General features: G+C 45.8%; 2 protein-coding genes across 2 annotated transcripts in view; one reads left to right on the top strand and one right to left on the bottom strand.

Annotated features, from left to right (window-relative positions):
• The first annotated feature begins 532 nt into the window (after positions 1-532).
• On the top strand, positions 533-11,335 carry PCARE (photoreceptor cilium actin regulator). Its single transcript, XM_038131014.1, has 2 exons — positions 533-4,531; positions 8,654-11,335. Exons 1-2 carry the CDS (start codon positions 822-824, stop codon positions 8,781-8,783), a joined length of 3,840 nt encoding a protein of 1,279 aa, XP_037986942.1. The 5' UTR covers positions 533-821; the 3' UTR covers positions 8,784-11,335.
• Positions 11,336-17,007: 5,672 nt separating this feature from the next.
• LOC119698718 (TOG array regulator of axonemal microtubules protein 2-like) overlaps positions 17,008-22,948 on the bottom strand; it is a 59,184-nt gene continuing 53,243 nt past the window's right edge. The window contains exons 15-20 of the mRNA XM_038131045.1: positions 22,352-22,568; positions 21,143-21,229; positions 19,281-19,752; positions 18,604-18,817; positions 17,597-17,757; positions 17,008-17,161 (exon numbers count right to left, since the gene is read on the bottom strand). Coding sequence (XP_037986973.1) covers positions 19,517-19,752; positions 21,143-21,229; positions 22,352-22,568 — 540 coding nt within the window. The 3' untranslated portion in view covers positions 17,008-17,161; positions 17,597-17,757; positions 18,604-18,817; positions 19,281-19,516. The remainder of the gene's footprint in view (positions 17,162-17,596; positions 17,758-18,603; positions 18,818-19,280; positions 19,753-21,142; positions 21,230-22,351; positions 22,569-22,948) is intronic.

The raw sequence follows: 22,948 nt of genomic DNA, 5'->3' as shown, positions 1-22,948 counted from the left end.
GAAAGGAAAAAAAATTACAAGAATGATCATCTGAGAGGGAGGAAAAAAACCTGCAAAATCTCATTTGGAAGTCTTAGAAGGAAAAAGTAAACAGCTTGTCACTTGCAAGTAGGGGGAAATTTTGAAGATTCTCAACACAGAAGTCTTAACAGGCATTTCTGACCCATTTGATTTCCTGTCTTTACTCTCCAGTGGGTACATCCGTGGTCAAGGTCACCCTTTTCTTAGTTAAGGAGTATCTAATGATGCTTACATGCCATGTTCAGATAGTTTCCTTTCAAAAAGGCTTCAAAATGCAGCCTCTTCCTTTGGATCTCTGCATTCAGTTCTATGTTATGTTTCTGCAACAAGGGGAAAAAAGCAGAGACAGGTACCAAGTCCTTCTGCTCCCCAATACACAGAATAAAAAAAAAATCTGCCTTTATAAATACAGCACTGGTGCTGACTGGCTAGAGCCTGCTTACCCTAATGAGCTTAAAATCTTATTTGCAGAGGACATCTGTCAGGGCAGAAGTGAGGTACGCAAGTGCTCTTAATCCATTAGCTCTAAATCCAGCCGAGTTCTCACACTCCTTTTTTTGAATCAAAGAAGAAAACCCAAGTGGGAAAACGTACAATGGAACAGGGCACAACTTCAAGAGCAGATCCTATGCAATAAGCACATGGGATTTTAAGGTGAACAACAAAGGAAACTGACAACAAAACTGGGACCATGATGGAAAACTCCTGAGACACAGGCCAGTCTGCAGCTCAGGATGACACAGTGAGTTTGATTTTTACGTGTGTTCTGGATTTTTGATCAAAAATAAAGACGAAGAAAGATGGGCTGCACACCTTCTCGCAGTGAGACTGATAGTTCTGCTGCAAGAAGTGGTCTTAAGGCTTTGAATAAACCCAAAAGTGTTTTGCCGATTGATTCGAGAGATAAGGGAATCCCTCTGCTGGTTAAAGGTTCATCTTGCTACAATATTGATGAGTATGGGATTCAGAGGAAGGACTACCTGGAAGAAGAGGAGGAGGATAGACTGTCAGAGCTGGACAAAAATGATAATGTGCAGTTGTCTTCCAAGACTTATTCAGATTCCCAGATTTCCAGGGAAGACAAGAAAATTGAGAGGAGAGCCACAGATGCTGAAGTCGTCATGTCTGAACTGATTGAGTCTCAAAAGCACATCACTGAGTCCATAGAGATCAGAAAGCAAACCTCCTGCGAATCAGAAGCATCAGCTTTCATCTGGGATGACAAGAATGAAAGCAATGCAAAGCAAATCCCAAAGAAAGGAAAGAAGAAAAAAACCCATAAGCTGGCAAAGCAAGGTCAACCCAACAAAAGTAAGGAAAAGTCCATTCTGGCCCCGTGTGAGACAGAGAAGAAGGTAGACTTCCCAGAGCTGCTCGTCAAGGCTCACCAGAGTGCGTACGCCTACTTACACCCCAACCTCTCCAAATATGAAACTATTCTGCACATGGCCAACCAGGCCACCCAAACTCAGCTCTTCCTGCAGCAGATGATCAGCTTCCTTGTGCTTCGCTTTGATGAAATCAACCAGCTCTTGGAAGAAATTGCCAACGATGGGGAAAATCTTCTCAAAGATGTGGGTGGGAATCTGGCATGGCCGGCAGAAAAGGACGATTTGAAGGAGCACCCTGATCTTCTGCAACAGCTACTGCAGTACACGGTGAACAAAATGCTGTTGGTGAGTGGGATGCTGGCCTCCCTCACGTCCAACGCCCTGCAGGAGACATGCAGCTACCTGCAGTCGGCTGCAAGCAACTTGGAAGGCAAACTAAAAGCAAAGCAAAGCTTTGATGAGCACCTGCTACGGACGGTAAAGCTGCTTGAAGCCTCCACTGTGGGACCCTCTCAGTGCCACGGTGATGACAGGACTCTCTGTTCTGAGGACAGTGGCATTGGTGTGGACAGCGAATCCCTCAAAGAGTTCAGTGCTCTCAGCCAGCATGGAGCACAGCCAGGTGACTCCTGTGCACATGGACATCCATCCCGAAAGCATGCCGGAACCGCGGAGCGTGTGAGCATGGGCACAGCTGCATCCCATGGCTATGCTCTTGGAAGGCATTTTAAAGACATGTTTCATTCATCCATGCAAAGTAGGGAACCAACTTCTTGTCAGGGTGGAGTAACAGAAGGCACTTCTACCATGCCCCGGTATGCAAGTTTGAGCAAAAGCCACAACTCCTTGCAGTCTGATTCTACTCAGGAAGGTGAACATTTCAAAATCTGTGAATCAACAGATTTTCCTTCGGATGAGGATGATGATGATGATGAAGAAGAGAGCACGCTGGGGGACGATGATGACAACACAAGTTTATCAGAAATGGGGAAGGATGCTCTGCCGAGGTCCCAGTCTTCACCTGCGCTCACTGATAACATTCAAAGGCAGTCCATCAAAAGGACAGAGAATGTAGATACAGAAGAAATCATTTTGAAGATGAAAGATGCCATCAGTGAAAAAATCAAGTTCGTCCCAGCTAAATCCGGGCGTAAAGAGTGGATAGAGGATGAGAGCGGAAGAGCAGTCCTAGCAAAGAGGCCCAGTACAGCAACAGGCAGACAGAGAAGGTCTGGGAAACAACGACGGTCCAGGTCAGAGGAGTCTCTCAGAAGCCAGGCAGAGGACCCGACTCTCCTGGAGCTTCAGAGGACTCAAAAAGAGCTCAGCAAAAGGCTGGAAATATTGTATGGAAAGGATATAGCCAACAACCTGGAGCTTTGGAAATCAAGAACAGCACCTTATTTGCAGGATGATCAAATTACATCTAGGTCCTCCCGCAAGCTGAAGGCAGGCCTCTCAAAAAATTTCAGCATCCTGCCTAACCAGGATAAAGTCCCTTTGTTCACATCTGATCAAAATCCTGTCCTTCTGCTGAATGAAAAGAGAGTCAGGAAGCCTGTAAGAGCTACTGTGCCTACCCAGGAGACATCAGGAGGCAAAGAAAATGACCCTCCTGGAGCACAAATGTTGAGTGGCAGCAGCTGTACCCCCCGGCAATCTGTCAAAAAACTGATTGAAACCTTCAGTCCTACTGATGATCTTGCAAAAGCCAAACCTCTAAGATCCTTAGGACCAATAAAGTGCATCAGAAAATTTGGACTTCCAGTCATGCCACCCACTACTCCCTTTCAGAGAGGCCTGGCACCTTTAAATCTTAAGCATCGTATTTCGCCAGTAGAAGACACAAACACCAATGATGTTTCTTCTAGCTTTCCAAATGCCTTTCTTCCTGCACCACCTGCAGAATTAAGCAAGAAGGACATAAAGGAAGAGACCGATGAAGACACTGAGAACCTGCCACCACCACCACCTGAGATGTTAATGGACACTTCTTCTGAAAATTTATCCGAGCCGGAAGAAGCTGCAAGAATAGAAAGAAGCTCTCTGGAAGATGCCAAAAAGACCACCAAACCAGAATTGCATGCTGCTAAGAGATCACAAGTTTCCCCAAAAATGAAAGCCTCCCTTCAGTCCATCGACTTACTGCCAAGCAAAAATATCAGCGGCCCCAGTGCGGTGACTAATAAAGGTCTAAGGAGTACCAGGTCAGGGGATGAGAAACTGCACAGGTACTCCCTGGAGCTGAACCCCACCAATGTGCGCATCCCCAGCCAGGAGGAGATATTAGAAACCCAGAGGAAAGAGGCCGCGGATTTATACAAGCAAACCCATAAAATTATTCCCCTTCAGAACCCCAGTGGGGTTTCAAACCCGCACAGCAGCAGCTCAGAGAGCAAGGGGCCCAACCCACCTGCGCCTTCATTGCCACGCCAGAAGCACGGCTCTCCCGATCCGCTCCGGAGCAGCGAAAAGGGCTCACTGTTCACCAGGAGGGTCTCCCCATCGAGAACTGCTCCTTCTTCACCAACTGAGAAACGGCTTTTCAGCCCCCCAGCGCATCACAGACATTCTCTGCAGGCTTTCAGCAGCACACAACCGAGCTCACCCACCCTGCAGAGGAAACCCAGTCCCCCCTCCAGCCCCAGGGTGCCCAGCCCACCTTTGCAGAAGAAGCTACCCTCTCCACCACCGCAGCGAAAACCACTCAGCCCTCCTGTGGGGCACAGGCAAAGCTCACCAACAGCACAGCGGCTGGCAGGCTCCCCCACTCCATTCCCCACCACCCCCTCCCCACCAGCCTCCCCATCTCCCTCCTACAAGGGGCCAAGAGCTGGGCTGGATGCTGGGGACAATCACCAACTCTCCTCCTCCAAGAGGGGCAGCAATGTCCGCTCCATATTTTGCCCAGCCACCTCTTCCTTATTCGAAGCCAGACCTCCAGTGGTACCCAGCAAGTGCCCTGCTGAGGGGACCAGCCAGCCTGAAGCTGCAGCACACTCCCAGAAGAGCAGCCTGCTGTTCCGGCAGCCTGGTGACCATCCCAGGAAGCTGTCCCTGAGCACCAGCAATCCTCAGCCGTTCGTGAGGAGAAGTTTCTCCGACCGCCGCCCAGGGGCCCAGCCTCATCTCCCAGCTCCTCTAACAGCTGGCAGTGAGCCTGCACTTCACCAGGCAAGGTAAGGAACTTCATGCCAGAAAAGCAGACCTATAGCACCCGTGTTTGCTATCTAAACTTCTGGTGGGAATTTAAAGTTGTTAAGAGGTTTCCCAGAAGGGTGTCCTGTCCATGTGCAGAAAAGATGGCTGGGCAAGGATAGCACTGTATGATCATTGTCAGTCCCTTCCAACTGAAATAATCTATTTTCTTGCCTCAGATTTCAGTAGACTGCCAGTCTGAATGGAGGGAAGAGTTAACTTTCCATGGCTTGCTCAAGACTTACCCTTACATATAAGCTGTGACATGCACCCCAAGGAAAGTTCAGTGTTGGTTTCATGGCACTGAACTCCCCATTTTTGTGTGGGGGCTAAGGGCATCCACTTTCAATTCCTAAAAAGCTCTGAAGTAGCCTTCAGGTTATAAACATAAATATTTATGAGAAGATACGCATGAGCCAAGAGGAGGGAGGGGTGTTGTTCTATCATCAGCTTCTTATCCAGTATAAACTGTTCATCTGAAAGCTGTGGGAGAATGTTTCAATTCAGCTGGCAAGAATGAGAGACATAATATATACGCAAGGATCTGTGTGGACAAAATTACAGGCTGGCATTTTGAGCTTCTCGTGCACACTTTCAGATCTAGGTGCTGATGTCAAGTTTGCTTGCAACCACCCAAGCCCAGTTTTCAAAATCTTCCAATGGCTACTGGAGATTCATTGCTCTGAAAAAGAAATCTAAACATCAACACATGCCAGTTCCATGTTTGCAAAAAATGGTGGCCTGTTCGTACAAAACTGGGCTTAGCTTTAAATTTTGTCTATCCCCTAAAGAAAAAAAAAAAAATCATAAAACCAGCCAGTAAATAGAAGTGGATATTTGAGAATACTCAAAGATGTGTAACAGCCTGGAAGTACAGTGCTGTTATTCTAGTTTCTTAACATCTTAGGATGTGTAAGTCAATTAAGCTTTAAGCTTCTCTGGTAACCTTTCCACACATGAGCAGTATTTTTGCTCTTGCCCCAGAAGAGCTGCAGTCACATGACTCATTCCCTTGAGGGGGAATTAGGGATTGCAAGATCAACCCCAACAGGATGAAATTGCACCTGTAGGTGCACATGCACTCAGGGCACTGTGAGCACAGGGACAGTCATGGGCACTGAGGACAGATTTCCAGGCGTTCCCACCCCAAAGACAGAATAAGGACTGAGTATCCCATGCTGGCAGTAGAGGAATGTGCTGAACAAAACATGTAAAAACACTGGGAAATGCAAACCATTTTGCATTCCCAGTTCTAATATTGCATTGTAGTCTGACAGTTGAATGTTTCCTAAAATTCCTGTGCAGTGCTGCTGGGTTTTCTGTTATTTCTATGTACTGTGCAAAGTCTGCTTTGTCTACTCCAGTGCCTGCCAGCAGAAATAAATGTTTTCAAAAGAGTTTTTATGTAAAACCTTGCAAGACAAAAGCCCAGGCAGTTTTATGGATGCATTTTACTTCTTTATTATAAACTGCTAGCTAATTTATACTTCAATGGGGTGTATTATTTTTCTATCATAGTCTGTCAGAGTATAGTGAGTAATACAAAACTACTCACTGTAAATAAAATCATCCCTTTCGTGAAGGAAGTCATATATCCTAGTGTTATGATCTGCAAGTATTTTGGAAGAACTAAATATATCCTGGGTCAAAATCAGCTTATCATTTATCCCAATGAACACCAACAATAGTATTAGTCAGTTATGCCAAATTTATATCAACATAAGCAAAAGGGAAATTTGGACCATTAATTACCACACACACTGATTTAAGATGCAATACACAACTGTGTATTTTCTTACACCCAAAATAAGCTGCCTGGAGTAAATTTTATGGACCTTGCATTGAATGGCCTAAAATGAACATCACAGCCAAAGGGCTGATGGGCAGAGAAGGACCATTTTAGGAATGAACACGGGGAGAAAGCTCTGAGAGCTCTTCACATCACTGCAGGTCCTCTCCTCCTGCTCGGGACTGGGGTGGTTGCCACAGCTGTGAGCACCACATCACCCTGTGCAGATGCTGAGCCCTGCTCTTTTAGCAGGTGCCTCAATAGACAAAGCACCACACTCTGATCCATCCTTCTCCTCCAAGTTCATTAACCAGCCAGGACTTTCTTTGCTTTGTAATTCATCCAGCTGACAGAGGAAAATCTCAAAATGTCTAAACCTAAACCTAAACGTCCTTATTCCAGCAATGTTTGCATCTGGTCTCAAATTTACAAGCCATTATCACACAGCTGGCAGTCTCCTTTCCTTCATTCCTCCCCTTGCTTTACCTCTTCTTTCCAAATGTAACAATGCCTTTTTTTTGGTCTGTGTGGTGTTTTCCTGTGTTATTTGTCTGTGTTATTAGCAGCTTCATTAGTAGAAGGGTGAGAACACAGAGTCAAACCTGAGATACTGTCAATCCTTCATAGGAAAAACATTCTGAAGACCAGTGGGTTATCCAGTTTCTCCCATGCTCACAAACTCAGGGATATAAGAGATAAATCCCACCACTTTTCCCGTACCAAATTAAAACATCCATTTGATGAGAAGTAGGTTGCCAAAGATAACCTGGCAGAACTTGTACAAGCAAAAAGAGGCAGCTGAGTTGCCTCTCCCACACACCCCCTTTTAGCAGAAATAGACAAAGAAAAGAGCCAACTTCCGTCTTATTTTGCAAGCTGGCATTGATGGGCATTAAATGTCAGCGTTGTGCACAGCTTTGTGTGTCTCCTGCACACTCATTGCTCTCCTAGGAGGCAAAACCCACTTTTTCCAAGTATGTTTTCTGCCCATCCCATGTTATAAGGAATATCAGAATTTAAAACATTAGTAGCCCTAACTAGGGCTGGAGCTGGAGCTTTTCTTTTAATCTTGGATCTCACCTGACAAGAACTTCAGTTCTCAAGTCAGTTCAACTGGTTCCCATTTGACCAGCCTGTGGTTGGATAGACTGAGATAACTTGGCTGATTTCTAAGCTTGGTCATTTGTCAGCAATCAGCAATTATTGGCATCTCAGTAAGGCACAACATGTACAATTGCTCTGCTCATAGAAATTCTGTTAATCTGTAGCACACTTTCTGTGTATGCACCTTAACAAAATAGTATTTCTTCAAGACTGTTCCTCTCCTAAGTGGTAGAGCAGAGAGAGAAGATAAAATGCCACTGTCTTTAACTTACTGTTCAGTGAGAGGTTGGGAATGGACTGGGTTAACTGAATCGGGCTCAAAGCAAATAGCCCAAATGAGCCCTTCTGCAACTGGGGGATATTTGAATCTGGATTAGTTTCATGACTGGACATGTATCACAAATCTCTTCATTTAGCAGTTCAAATCATTAAAGTCCTAGCAGTTAAGAGTAGGAACATAACAGCTTGTCTGTAGTTGAAAGCTCATTCAGTTTAGCAGTTTATACACTTAAAATACAGTCATGATTCCCAGATAGTTCTGAAATATTTCCCCATGTTGAGCTTAAATGACATGAATGAGCTGCAGCAACACAGAGCACACTTCACACACTGCAGCAGGAAGGCACAGGGCGTGAGATACCCATGACTAGATCCACTGCTATGGTCAGTCTTGATACATAAAGTCCCTGTACCCCTAGAGAGTGCCACAGCAACCTCAAGAACATAATTTATACTGTCTGTGTCTCAGTGCTTCTGTCAGCAGAGTGAGAGTAGCAGATTTATAAGAGCATAATTCCCCTCCCACAGTCATGCTGGTGTACTCAGAAATCACTGTAACCAGGCTAGGCAGATGCACATCAGAGGTAAGACCTTTCCTTTCCTTCAGCAGCCTGAAACTAGACTTTTCACTCAAATCTGCCCCTATCTGCAGGGAAACCCAGGCTCACACCGATCCCCTGTTAAATATACAAAATGTTTTCTTCCCAAGAGAGGTCTGGGAGGGAAGAGTACAGTGCATTTGGCAGGACAGGAGTAAAATCTGGATGGTGCACATCAAGAGAGCGTGTTCAGGAGGGGAGGAGGAATGACAGGGTGTGGGGAATGACAGGGTGTCGTGCAGCTTCTGTGCTTCCTGGGTTAACATGCTCTAATCAGTGCTGTTTTAAAAAGTCATGATTCATTAGCCTCTTAAGCATCTTTCCTTCTGCAGCTTGGAGAAGAGCCCTAGAAAAGCAGGTGACTCTTGGAACAGCTCTGGCGCTGCTGAAAGCAGAGAGTCCAACAGATCTGCTTCCCACCCCGAGCTCTACGTCGTGGGCCAGGGGCTGCAGAGGGACTGACAGCAGGAGCACCCCCAGGGGCAGAGGCAAGAGCAAGGCCAGAGACCCCAGAGGGAGGAAACAGCCTTAGCCAAGCCTCCAGAACACAGCTTCATCTTCTCTTGCAAGGAAACTGTACGATGGCATTGCATCAAAATGCATGATGCATCAAAATCCCCAAACTGGGCTCAACAATCAAACGAAATACCAGCCAGCTGCTTCTCCTTTCATGCCGTGGTTTTGCTCAGAGATCCACATGGAGCAAAAGAAACACTTTGTAGCTGGGTGAGTCTGAGGCAAATTTGGTTGATGAAGACAGGACCTATAGCCAAGTCCTTTTTGCCCCAGTTTAGACAAAAGATTTTTTAAAAGCTAACACAAATTATCATTATTCAGCACGCTATTTATTCAGTAGGCATCACAGTCTGTGTAAAAAGGGCTGTTGTGACTTTCCCCTGAAGGAGGTAAAACCCTGAACCAATTGAGTGTTACTGCAATTAAACATCCATTCAGCAAAGCCACATTTTGACCCTAGGTGTTTATCTACATGAAGGGAGAGAATAACACAAAGCAACCCATTTTGAAGGAAAAAAATTAGGGATATTACTCCCTCAAAAAAGCCTTTGATCTTCTAAATCACCTTTGATTACCAGATAATCTTATCGCCTCTAGTTTCCAGGGTACAGGGCTTAATCCTGATTAGAGTAGTTTTGCAATCGCCTGATCAAACAACATTATAATTCACAAAGCATCTAAGGACACATTTGGAGCTTTTGCTTGGGTTTGTTTTTTTGGTTTTTCTTTTGCAAAAGGAAAAAATGGCACCACAGAGAATCCTGTTCTCCCTGGAAAAGTTTCATATTATTTTTCTGATTTATGCAGTTTGAGGGTATTCATTGTAATTTCACTGGATAGTCTAGATAGATTCTTGTTAATAAAAACACAAGTTATTTACAGTCAATTAATCCTAAGATTTTACAGCATTCACTACAGTCTCAAAAATTACTGGATCTTCCTCACCCAACTAATATGTCATCATGGTTAAGATGTAGCTTTTAAGTAATGTAGTTTTAGTTTCATTTGACATTTCATCTACAACTTTAGTGCAGAATAAGATCCAGAATTAAAAAAAAAAAGCCATTTGTACCAAACTTTGTTAGGAATAGTTTAATTTTTTTTCCTACAGTGTTCATCAAGATGGTGTCTGGGAACTTCACCTTCACACAGCATTTTTACCCTTTCTGCCCACCTTCTTGTTGGGAGCTTCCCCTTCTCCAGTGCAAGGGTTACTCTGGGTACTGAACTCCTGAGTTCTAGTCCTGTGCCTTAACCACAAGCATCTTTCACCAAGTACAGTGCCATTTTGCACCACAGACACAAGGAAACCTTAATTATTATGTTTAAAGTGGGCGTTTGAGTATAGGCAAGCAGTGAATAGATGCTTTGGATGGTCAGGGGTTTGTGAGCTTAAAGAGGCCAGGCAGCCATAGCCATAGAGATGTCAACCAATCCACTGTGTAATCAATCACACAGGCAGATGCACCATCCCCTGCCAAGCTGGAAAATCCCCAGGGAGACACGGCAAAGCTCAGCAGCAGTGTAAGCTCTGCAAGTCAGTCCTCCCCTCATCAGAAGTGCAGTTCTCTCCCTCCTGAGTAAGAATATAAATGCATTTTTGCATGCAGTTTGGGTTGGTTTGTTCTGCTGGCAGTAACCCCCCAGAAGAGAAGCAAACCAGAAACATGACAGCAGGAAACTGGCACTTTGCATGCCTGAATGCAGCTTTGCAGAGGAAAACAGAGCAGAGTGGGAGGACAGCTTCTCCTCAGCTGCTGCAATCAGTTCATCTCTTTATGGCTTCATGCTGGAACTTCCCAGCACCCCTGATGGGGAATAAGAGAAAATATTAGAGAAAATATTTACATCCCTCAAGCAAGAGATTCTGCTACAGCAGCACAAGGGACAACACTTCAGCAGTCAAGCTGGAAACCTCCTCCCACATGTGCTCTCTGGACATGGAGTCAGCCAAAGCATCTTTGCCCAAATCGAGGCTCCCTTGAGGATGCGTACATGAGCTGCCATCCTGGACTTCATCCCTCCCTCCTGGCTCAGACTGAGGCTGTGGTCATCAGGAGGCTCCTTGCAAACACAGTCCCACCTGAAGACTGTAGCTGCTGAAGGATTCCCATGCTGCCCAAAGGATGCTGCAGCAAACTGGGCATTGTACGCAAGACACAGGTTCTGCGGGAGTGATCTGCAAGTTTGTAATGTGAACTCATGATTACATGTAGTTAAGAGGTTCTCTTTAGCCCAGTAATGTACAGGACTCTTGTAAAAAAGGTGTTTACTTTTGATTTGTGTTGCAAGCATGAAATTGAGAGTAACTCTAGTATGCAGGAAATGATAGTTTGCCTCTTCACTTTTTACAAAAAAATTAATTTTTTAACAGGTTTTCGGTCAACAGTTCAATTTTTTCACAAATACAACATTTCTGGAATACAGTTGTTTTATAAGACCAGACTCGATTTAAACATTTATTTTTTACTGATGTAAATAAAACAGAGGTTTTATATGCAAGGTATGAGTTTGATCTCCCATATTCTGTATGCAACCAGTTTCAATCGTAGCCCAATGTTATACTACTGATGCTTTCCTTAGTGCACTAACTACTGCCCTGAACTATAAAAAGTCCATTTGTTTCCACTTCCCCCATCCTAGCACAAGTTGGTCTTGTTTTGTGTTTTGCTGGTACATCAATTAGCTTAGATTGCATTTCCATTCAACAAATATGTCTTCTTTTAGGCTACAAAATCCAGCCTGGGCACTGACAGAGCAGAGCATAGGTCAGCTGTGCTTCCACCCCTCCCCTGCCCTGATTTAAGCCTGAGCTACCTGGCAGTCTTGTACTCAGTTCAGTGGAGTTGCTGTGTAAAACCACAGCTAACTCAGGGGAGCAGTGGCTTGCTCCTAAGGGTTAAAATCAGAGTGCACTTGCTGCGGTGGAGTCAGATTGCAGAGGGACTGAGCACGAAGTGAAGCAGGATCAGGTTCCCAGCCAGGGCTTCTTCACAGCTGTGAAAAGAGCAGCCAACAGCTCTGTGCTGCACTTTATCTGCAGACCTTTAAAAAGTTGGCAGCTGCCCTTGTTTCCAGTAACACTACTCAAATCTCAGACCTTTAATGGGGTTGTCATTTCACTCCCTTGGCATCTGAAGATGACTAGAACACTAAGGCACCACACACACTCCAGGTTCTTTTTTGTGACTTCAAGAACTACCTCAGATCCTGGAGGAGACTGAGGGGGGACATAGTGCAGTTACAACTTCCTTGTCAAGGCAAGCAGAGGGGCAGGCACTGATATCTTCTGTGTGAATGGACCTGAGGAAATGGCCTGAAATTGTGTCAGGGGAGGTTTAGACCGGGTATTAAAAAGAGGTTTTTCACCCAGAGGGTTGTTGGGCATTGGAACAGGCTCCCCAGGGCAGTGGTCACAGCACCAAGCCTGACAGAGTTCAAGAAGTGTTTTAAGAACACTCTCAGGCACATGGTGTGACCCTTGGGGTGTTCTGTGCAGGGCCAGGAGCTGGACTCGATGATTCTTGTGAGTCCCTGTCAGTTCAGAATATTCTCTGATTCTGTGATTAGCAACATGGCTGAGAATGCTGTGCAGCTTATCAATAAATTCAGCATATTGCAGTGCTAGCACCTCTTAACATTCAAGGCATGTCATAACCATTTATGAAGTTTTACCACTAAGAGAAATATTCTGAGAAGATATCACCTTTGCTATAGGAAGGAAAGAAACCATAACACAGAGATAAAGTAACTCTTCTCACTGTCATGTCTCATCAGTAAAGAATTGCCAGTATCTCCTGAGGAGAAAACCTGCTAGATTAGCAAAACATTAATTCTTCCACATCAAATGTACCCAGTGCCATCATGTGGAGATGCATTTTGCAGGTGTGAACTTCAAACTGTGATTTTGATCTTCCTGGGCATGATCCTGTGGGCAAGATCCATAGCACCTGCAGTATGGATTGGGGCTCCCTCCCACATTGTCCTCAGGTAAAGGTGAAGGTTCATAAAACACTCACAGTTGTATACTGGATCATCTGAAACCGGGGGGCAAAGATCCCACGTTTGCATTTCTTGCCCACAGTCCTTTTTGGATGAATAATGAAAATGTTCATGTGAAAAGAAAATATGTACAGATAGAGACAGTAGATGCTCAGCAGGACAAGGTGACCAAGGCCCAGGACCACATTATCCCTCTGATCCCTTTTCCATTCGTCTCATATATACCTGCCTGTTGTATTTTCTGGGACCCTCAACGAGGGAAGGAATGATGAATCTGACTCCATGTTCTTAGAAGGCTAATTTATTATTTTATGATCTATATTATATAAAAGAATACTAAACTAAACTATACTAAAGAATACAGAAAGGATACAAACAGAAGGCTAGAAAGATACTTATGAAAACTCATGACTCTCTCTCCAGAGTCCAATACATCTTGGCCCCAGTTGGCCAATAAGTCAAAACGATTCACAGCAGAAACCAATGAAACAATCACCTGTTGGATAGACAATGTCCAAACACATTCCAAAGCAGCCAAACACAGAAGAAGCAAATCAGATAATTATTGTTTTCCTTTTTCTCTGAGGCTTCTCAGCTTCCCAGGAGAAGAATCCTGGGCTAAGAGATTTTTCAGAAAATATGATGGTGACACCTGCCCTGCACCTATCCTGTTCCACCATTTCTAGCGCAAAATTACCTACAGCCCTCACAACCCCTCATTGTTCTCCTCTCAGTGACATCCTGATTTTCAAAATCTCACCTCTTACGTCTCTTCCTTTATTCTCTTCTCTTTCATGACTAACATACAACTCTGTGATTGCATTAAATAATAGTGTGATAATTTCTGAAGCTGGACTGCATAGTACACACCCCTTACCAAGGTTATTTCAAAGGAAAAAGGATTGATAAGCCTATCTTACTCCATATCTATCCCTCCTGCTTTAGTAAAGTTTTCCTCAAGGCACAGATTAATTGATTGTACAGCAATTAAGGAGAAACTGAAAGCTTTCAATGCAACAGTTAGCCCTTCATTTATTAATACTACCTAACCAGTGGCTCCTTAGGATATGAGTGAACCCAAGTTCAAGCCTGAGGATGCTAAAAAAGACCATCCTTCCCCAGAGCAGTAGCTTTAAAGCCATGAACAAAACTTTCCAGGCACTCCAGCAGAGACACAGATATGTGGCAAGGCAGAGATGACTCTGCAGTGAAAATCTAAACCAACAAATTTACCAGCTGCTTGGCTCTTGAGTGTGACTCTGTCAATCTTATAGGGCCATTTCATTGCAGCCTAATCCCGTCTTATAATCGTAGAAGTTTAGTATCTCTTACATCCAAACTGCAAGTTCAACCTGCCAGTACAATACAATGGCCTTACTTTTGGAAAGTTTTACTCCTCTTGGAAGTTTGTGTCTCTTTGCTAGTAAATATAGTTAATGTGGACAAGCAGGGCACGAGGCAATGCATCTTTTGGATCTTTTTGAATAGTGAAGGTTTCATCAATCACCAGATATCCATGCAGATCCTTTCACCTTTATATTTCAGGGAAAACACATGCATATACCTGCACATCTTAACTGTTGTAAGTGACCTGGATTGCAAGTAGGTTCTCATAGCATGGTTTCTCATGTGGAAAAGTCAGGAAACAGGGAGCACCAGGGGCACCCTGCTATCACAGTGCTCTGCAGCTGAGCATCTAGTTAGAAAGGACTCCTGGTACGTAGTTACCTAATTATGAGTCTTAGACAAATTTCATATTAGTCCAAATAACATGTCAACAACAGCTTGAAACAGAGTGCAAAAGAATTACAAAACTAAAACCCTCTAAGGCACAAAACAAAGAAAGAACCTAAAACACACCATGGACAATTTTTTAAAACCCACAGGAAATACTATGCTCTTCATGTTGAAAACCTCAGTACTTCAGAACTGTTTCTCCTACCAAGAGCCAGGAGAAGAAGAAAGCATGTACTGCACCTCTGAGCTTTTCTGGCCCAGGCAAGTCTATGATGTCCCATTTTCAGCCCCAGAGAGTTCCCTTGACAGCCAAATAACTGTATTAAGCTTTTCCACAGAAGAGCAGCCACTGCAAACACCAAAGCAAAGGGCTACAGCAGGCATTTAGATGCTTGGTGTATTCCCAGTTTCCCTGGACTGATGAGTGGCTCTGCAACCTGTCTTCTCCCAACACAAAATGAAGATTCTTGTGACCTTTTCAGTGGCTATTTACAAACCAGTAAAAATAGCCTCAAATAAGCTTAATAACTCCTAAAGCCTCTTAAATAAATTCTTAGTAATTTTAAGAGTCTTTTGATAGGTTTAACTTAGACTCCTTGCAGCAAAAAAGGAGACTAGGACTTGTGTGTGTTTCTCTACTCTTTGCATGATAATTCCTTGGAGACTGATGTGCTCCAGAAGTTCAAAGCAAGAGCTCGGGGGGTGACTACTTCCCAGTCACTCATTTGGGGATGAGAAGCCAATCCTGCAAAAAAAGTAGGTAGAAAGCTAGCACAGGGGCCAATGTATCCAATTATCCTAAGCTTCTTATCTCAGATTTTCTTTTCCTTCTAAACTTCCACAAAACTGAGCCAAGACCCAAGCAATACCTAACTCCAGTTTTGTAAGCCAAGGACTTCCCAGGGCTCTGAAGCAGCAGCAGGAGGAGCATGCAGCATTCCTGTTGGTGGATGTTCATGTTTCTGGAGTGCAGGAGCAATGGCTTGGAGGAGGGACAAGAATGCCCCTATTGAAACAGTGGCTGTGCAAGGAGATGTGAAGTTTCATTGCCTTTTCTAGGCTATTTTAGAAAGATCTACGAGAATATTGCAGCATGGAGCAGGTCCCTAATTTAGTCTCCAGAGAAATCCCTAAAGGACACATTCACTCTGCTGCTGATGGCAACCTCATCAGCTCACGGACTAGTTTTCCCTGCGACATGCCACCCTGCCTGGGCTTTACTAGGCCAGGACTAGACCCAGAACTAAGCAAACACATGCAGCCACATGGCATAGAGTTTTTCCATCAGAAAACCTAATTAAGACATTCCCATGCAGTTTCTTCTATACCATCAGAAGCTGGCAACCACGAGGACTTTGCTGTCAAAGGGTTACAGTATGCACTGGGACCAGAAGTGGTTTTCCTTAAGGCAAAGCAAATTGAAATGTGAAGTTTAAAAGCTTCAAATGACTATGAAAGGAAACTGCCAAATAATTTCTGGAAAGGCAGCATTGTCAATGATCATGCAGCCCACTAAAGAGCAGGAGCTGAATCCAGAATTGATTGTTCCAGCTATGCAGGATTTCATTACACTGTCAAGCACTGATCCATGGGAACAAATGATCCCTAGGGCCTGGGCTGAATGGCGTCCAGGCTGCAGTGTAGAGTTGAGGAACCCTTGTCACTCATCATTGGCCTCACAGTCCACTCATCCTTCTGCAAAGAAGTTTCAAAAAACACAGCTGGACTGCTGTGATGACTTTTCCAGAGCAGTGCATCTTTTCCCTGTGAAATACACAACCTCTTCTTACCAATGAAATTGTGATTGAAGACACCTGTGAGCCAGATCTGAGTGAGAGTGCAAAGGAGCAAAGCTTTGCCATTTGGGCACACTTCTCTTGGTTTCTTTGCTCAGGCCATTGGTGAGCTCAGAACACATCTAGGTAGAAAACTTTTGACCGTACAGGATCTTTTGGATCCATTGTCCCCCAAACACGTCAATGTGTGGCCCCGTTGTAGTGACAAGTGAAAAACAACATAGCAAATAACACAAAGAAAACATGGCAAAAGAGGAAGAGGAGATGCGCAGCGAGGAAAGGATGTGGTGAGACACTGGCACATCGAGTGAGCTGCACCCCCATAGCCTCTAGGCTAGCAGGTCCTTCTCTCACATTCTCTTCTTGATTTTTAAATAAAATTTCTTTATTGTTTTTAAAAACTAAAATAAAACATATACAATTAAAAAGATGTCAACAACATTTAAAGATACAATCAAAAGATTTATTCAAAACTACATCTAAATATCAGAATATATATCCATCTGTAACTACGAAGCCTAACAAAAAATCCTATTCTTGAAACACTCTTCGGACCGTTGGGTGCTTCTTCCTGAACTTGGAGGAAAGACAGCTCTTCTGGACTGGAGGCAAGGACTTTGTGCATAAGGGAATATCCGAAGCATCCAGAGAAAACTTCTTGGCAAGCCTGTAGCCAGTCAGGCCTGCAAAGTGGAGACATAACATGTATAGTCATTTCAGAACAGAAATGCCCTGTACTTACCTGCATGTTCCGAGGTCTTCTCTTGGCTTGTGCTGCTGGATCTTGGCCTGGAGAAAATGCAGGACAAAAGAACATATGAGGAGGTAGAAGGAGAAGGGAGGGAATGGGCGCACCATGAAAGGAGGAAAACCTCCTTAGCATGGTCACTGATAAAGGCGGAAATGCAACACATAAACCCAACAGGATGCAGAGCTGATTAATTGTCCTTCAGCTTTCAGTTGCTGGAGTCACACAGAGCTGGCCAAGCTCAGGCTGAAATAATAGCCAAGTTCAGCAGGTGACCCATCCTGAGGCACTTTGAAGCCCTGCCTCCTCCTCCCCACCACCACTTTTGCTCTTGGGGAATTGTTCTTGGGTTTGCCAAATGGTGAATACACAGAGCTTTGCCTAACTGCCTGGGACAGCTGACTGTGCAAAATCACCACAGGAGATGGGAAGAGTGAGGTGAACAGCACACTGGAGCAGCAGACCCCTTGGCTTACCTCATCTCCCGGGACTCCTGGAAATCCAGCTGGGGAGAGCTGCGCAGAGACCCCGCAGCACTGCCAACAGGGAGACTTCCTGCCTTGCGTATTGGGGGGATCAAAGGCAGTCCCAGTGACACCTTCTTCATTTCCCCACCACTGGAATACGGCAGGGAAGCCTGGAAAGAGTAGAACACAGTGCTCAAAACAACCATCCACCCTTGCCTCTTTGATGCCTCAAGAAGTTTATCTATGCTCTTAACTGGCACCTTGACAAAAAGTCAAACTGATGCAGCAGATTGGATATGGATGGGGAATAGAAAGGGAACTGGTGAGGGAGAGACCATGGCCCACATTTGCACCTCTCCCCGCCTTCTCACTTTACTGGAAATGTGGCTGCATTCCCAGCTGGCTTCCACACATTTGACATGAAGATGTTTTGGGGCACCACTGCCTCCACTGGCTTTCTGGATGGCATGGCAGTAGGTTTAGATCACTGTTCTCTCCCTGACCCTAAGGTGCCTCACAGCCAGGGCTTATCTCCAGCCATGTCCCCACAAAGCCATTCTAAGGGATGTCAACACCTGCTTTCTCAAGCCCCTCCCTTCTTCTGCTGCTGCCCTTCCCTCCTACAGTTCCCCAGCAGCCTTGGAGCACAGATGCTGCTGAGCTCTCAGGATGCTCGCTGCTCTCCAGCTCCCACACATCCATCACCTCATGCTCACTGGCATTGAGGAAGTTCAGCACAGCTCTCTGCCCTGCTGCTCTCTGCAAGCTCTCTGCCTGCCCCACTTGCTCCAGGGCCCCCATGCCATGGCCAGGAATGAGGCTGAAGGCAGCAGGGGCAGATGCACACCCATGCTTAGTATCCCATCATTTCTGGCCCAGCTAAAGAGCCAAACCAGGACCTGTAAAAACTTCACTGAAAGGGTCAGTTCCTGTCAGGGAAGAGGTCTCAGAGCTCTGCCAACAGCACATCAATTTACTGAAAACTCACCACACTGGACATTGCTTGGTTTTCCTACCTTGCATCCATTTCCCTGTGAAGCGAGCTCCTGTTTCTTTTTACTCTCTTCATCACAGCCGGTGCTGAGTTTACCAGTCTCCTGCTCTCCACAGCAAATCTTGCTTGGCTTGGAGAAGGAGAGCTCCTCTGGATGGGAAGCAGCAGCTTGGAGGGAAGGAGCATGGAGGGACTTGCCAGGGAAAACCTCTTGGCCAGAGGGTAGCCAGTCAGGCCTACAAAGTGGAGACACAAAACATATCAGAGCCCGCAATGCAAACCTAAAGCATCTCAAGCTCCATATTTCATGGGACAGACTATCTGGAAACTTCTAAACAGCTGCACAGGGAAGCATGCTCCTCCTGGATGACACCTTGAAGCAGGCCAGGAGAAAATCCTGAGCCACTTCCCTGGAGCTACCACAGGAACAGCCTGGCCTCTGGGCTGCCCTGGGACAGCAGGGAGCCCAGAGCCCTGTGCTCTCCAGGAATGCCTCAGCTGCACAGGCACCCTCCTGCTCCTCTCCCTGCCCCACAGCTGAGCAGCCCTACAGCTGCACGGGGCACTGGCAGCAGCACAGCTCCTTGCAGGGGGCACATGCAGGACACAACTCTTCCCTGTGTGCATTGTGCACAGCCCAATGTGCACAACCTCTCTGGGCTGCCACAAGACCCTTCCTCTCAACAGAGAATACCTCACCTCCCCGCTTTCCTCTGTGTGATGCTGGTCCATGCTGGTCCATGCTTGGCCTTCACCTTTTCCTCGGTCTGCAATCGCTTCGAGCCTCCCATGTCATGACTAGGAAGGGTGATCATGAGAGCAGGGGCAGATGCACACCCTTCCTTTGTATATTGTCATTTTTGGCACAGCTAAAATGTCACGTCCAGAGGTGTCCAACTCAGAACTTGGTCCGCTTTCTGGAGAACACGATGCTTTCACCAGCCCAAAAGGCTGGAGAGGTTGTCCTGCACGTGTGGAGGCTTGCTGGCAGCACAAGTAATTATCTGGGCGCCCATCGCCTCGCAGAGGGCGCAGGCAAGCTTGGTGACCACAGCGCAGACGTTGGCGCTTCGGACAGGCAGCGCCTTGTTCTCCAGGCAGGACCAGAGCACGGGCAGGGCGTAGCGCTGGACCACTTCAGGGCTCCTGGCATAAACCCATTCCACAAGCACTGCCGGCAGAGAGACACAGCTTCTTAGCCACCAACCTCAATGCAAACAAGGATCTGCCTCTGGTTTTGCTTCTTGCAAGCCTCTCTGGCCAAGATCAGTGAAATAGCAGACAGAGCCCCATGACCCAACAATGGGCAAAGCAGCTGATCATCCTTGAAACACAACCACCAACCCCTCAGGACTCATTTCTCCAACCAGAGCCTTGTACCTGTGGCAGACTTTGTACCTTTACTAAATTTTTTCACAATTGGTTTCTGCATGAACAATGAATGAAACGTCAAATTGCCTTCTATTTCCTTTAACAAGTTGTCTAAACCCACATGGAAGTTTTGAAAATGCACCCTAGAGAGGCAATTGAGAGATTTCTAATAAAAGGAATCATTCTAGTTTTTAACTTTGAAGACAAGGGCCAAAGGTCTCATCTGGCTCTTCCCTTTGCTCAGTGGCACACAGCAAAGGGCACTATTAGAACACCCTTCGAAACTCCAGCCCACCAGAAATGGCTGCTGCTTGACAGCTGGCAGAGAAACATCAGTGGCTAGCTGCTGTCTTTGGCTGAATGCTTTTGTGGCTTCCAACCAAGAGCTGTTTCAAACCTCAAGGTGTCTCAGAGAATTACCCAGACGCCATTGCCCTGGCATTTGAGCATCTCCACATTTGAATGGCATTTCCCCTCCCAATGTGAATGGCATTTTTTCTTACAATGTGCACTGAAATAGGGGCATAGAGAGAGAAGAAGGCTACACGGGGGACTGAAATCTAGCCAGAACACCAGTGTTTTCTCACACTGTCTCTGCAATCTGCTCTCTGCTCATTTGCTGAACTGAACTACAGCAAACACAGGCAAAAATTGACCTCCAACTGGCTCCTTGCATGGCAGGTTTGGCTGCGAGATCAAAGCCTGAAATGCTCAGGAGACCAGTCTTATTTTCTGATCAGGCAAAATGTTATGTAGTAGCCAATTACTATTCTGTGGTGGAAGAGACTTCATCTTCTCTATGCTGTTCATCCACCAGCAGTCCTCAACATTCCAACAGCTCCTGAAAGGCCCCCAAACCAATTCTGCTAAGCAGGAAAAGGGTATTGGTACCCATTTTAAAATGGGACTTCATTTGAGTTTAAATGCAATTCAAGACTTTGGTCACTATGGAACTTGAGAAGAGCCCCAGGGAGAGCTCAGCCCCGAGGCCGAGCGCTGCCCCCATCTCAGATGCTGCACAGCTCTGCAGCAGCCCGGGAAAGCCTGCCAAATACACTTGCCTTGGCTATTGGGCAGGAGGGACAAGCTCAGCACCTCCTGATGTGGAGGAGCTCCTCTACTGTCTGTTCACAGGCATTCCCTGGAAATACTCCCTCAGAAACCTCTTGGCTTAGAAGGGGAGGCCATACCTGTGATCCGCTCTGTGACATCCAGCAGAGCTTGGCCACTCAGTTGGCTCCATTGGTGGCTGAGCTCTTTCATCAGTGATACTTCATCTACAAGGGAAACACACGTTTCTGCTCACTCTTCTGAGGCCATAGGAGAAAGGACAGTGGGAAGAGAAACGGCAGGGGCAACCCCATTTTATACAATTCAGTCAATTTCTGCTCCTTTTTGAATCCTTTCCTTCCTTCCTGCCTTCCTTCCTTCCTTCCTTCCTGCCTTCCTTCCTTCCACCTACCTTACTTGGCAGGGTTCAAAATTCCAAAAGAAAAGCTCTCCTTTCACATTTGTAAATCCAAAGTTGTCTGCTCTACCAGGAGCTATGTCAAAACATTTCCCACCAGGGACCTCAAGAGTTCAGTCACATGGAAGCAGGTAGAAGGTTTTGCATCCCAGAGCAAAAAGGAAGAAGCCCATCTTGGGACACAGAAAGGTGCTGAGTCAGGCCATTCATGACTTCACAGAGCAGCTGAGGTGGAGCAAGTGGAAAGTGCCCCCGAAGACCTGCCTCTTCAACACTCCATTATTCAGGCGTATTCCCCCAGTGGGGCATTTTCGGAGCTGACATCAATCTGTGTGGCCAAGGAATTTACAGAAGCCCTTGCCTAGGCAGCTATTTGCTATTGCCATCTTGCCCCATGCAAAACAACATGTGGGACAAGGCATCATTGACAGCTGGATTTAGACCCGTTTGTTAGAACGAAATTAACTTGGTGAATCCTAAGTTCCCCTCTGGAAAAAGAAGACAAAGAAGAAAGGTGGAAAAGAGGCAGTTAATGCCTAAAATGTAGAGCCTTCCAGGTGGCTGCTCTGCAGAAGCTCTGATGGGCCGCTGTCCCTTCATGCCAACAGCAAAGCTGTTCATTTGGGAAGTCACACAGGGCCCAAGCAAACTCCAAAGCCCCTTTGCCCCGGAATTGTAGCAAAGCTGAGTCCAGGGCATTGTCTTCAGACAAGTGGCACAGAGCCAAGGGCGCCTGGGACTGTTGGGAAATGCTGCTGCACATTCCAGCCTGTTGGGGACTGGTACATAAGGACTGCACGTGCGCAGCTCCTGGTGGGGGTCAGCTGCAGCGTTCCACAGACAACAGCAGCTTCCAAGGCACTCAGCCTTCTCTTGTGTTGGAGAGACAGAGACACAGTTGAGGAGAGTCCATGCCAGGGCTCAGCCTTACCTAGATGAACCACAGATTGGTCCAGTGCCTTCACAGCTGCGGCATGAACCCCGGGATCCTTGGAGTTTAGGTTCTTTGTTATCCCTTCAACCAAACGGATCATCACTGGGTTCAGGGCATCTTCCAGGAGTCCTATGATTTCTGCCAGCACGTCCAGCGCCTTCTGCTTCACTTTCTTATGAGTGTCAGATATTCTCAGGACAAAATGATCAAAAATCTGGGAAGAGAATAAACAACATGAAAGCTGGAATAAAATATGGCCCTTTTTTCAGAGGGGATGTAGAAATGAGCACTCAGCAATGTAAAAGATGAAAGAGATCCTTTCTGTCAGGTCAGCCCTTGCTTGCACAATTTCACCGTTTTCCTGTGGGCCACTCACTGGAATGGCTGCTCAACCTGATGCTGCTTGAAAGATTGTCATCTCTTTTTAAGAATTTTGGCTGGGGACAGAATAGTTCCTAGGGTGTTTCTCTCCACCTGTAAATCTTTAAATCAATTCCATTTTTTAATTCAAAAGTCTACCTTTGCTTGCAAAGTATGGAAGCTGATATTTACAATGCCCATTTTTCTAGACAGTTGCCTCAAGTACTGAGGGCA

Source organism: Motacilla alba, chromosome 3 (assembly GCF_015832195.1).
Source record: "Motacilla alba alba isolate MOTALB_02 chromosome 3, Motacilla_alba_V1.0_pri, whole genome shotgun sequence".
Lineage (NCBI taxonomy): Eukaryota > Metazoa > Chordata > Aves > Passeriformes > Motacillidae > Motacilla > Motacilla alba.
This window is presented reverse-complemented; position numbering and strand designations above follow the sequence as displayed.

Bases quoted from the DNA above. Each gene is read 5' to 3' on its own strand.
- PCARE (XM_038131014.1), top strand. From the start codon at position 822: ATGGGCTGCACACCTTCTCGCAGTGAGACTGATAGTTCTGCTGCAAGA. The intron at 4,532-8,653 runs GTAAGGAACTTC...TTCCTTCTGCAG, and splicing joins CCTGCACTTCACCAGGCAAG to CTTGGAGAAGAGCCCTAGAA.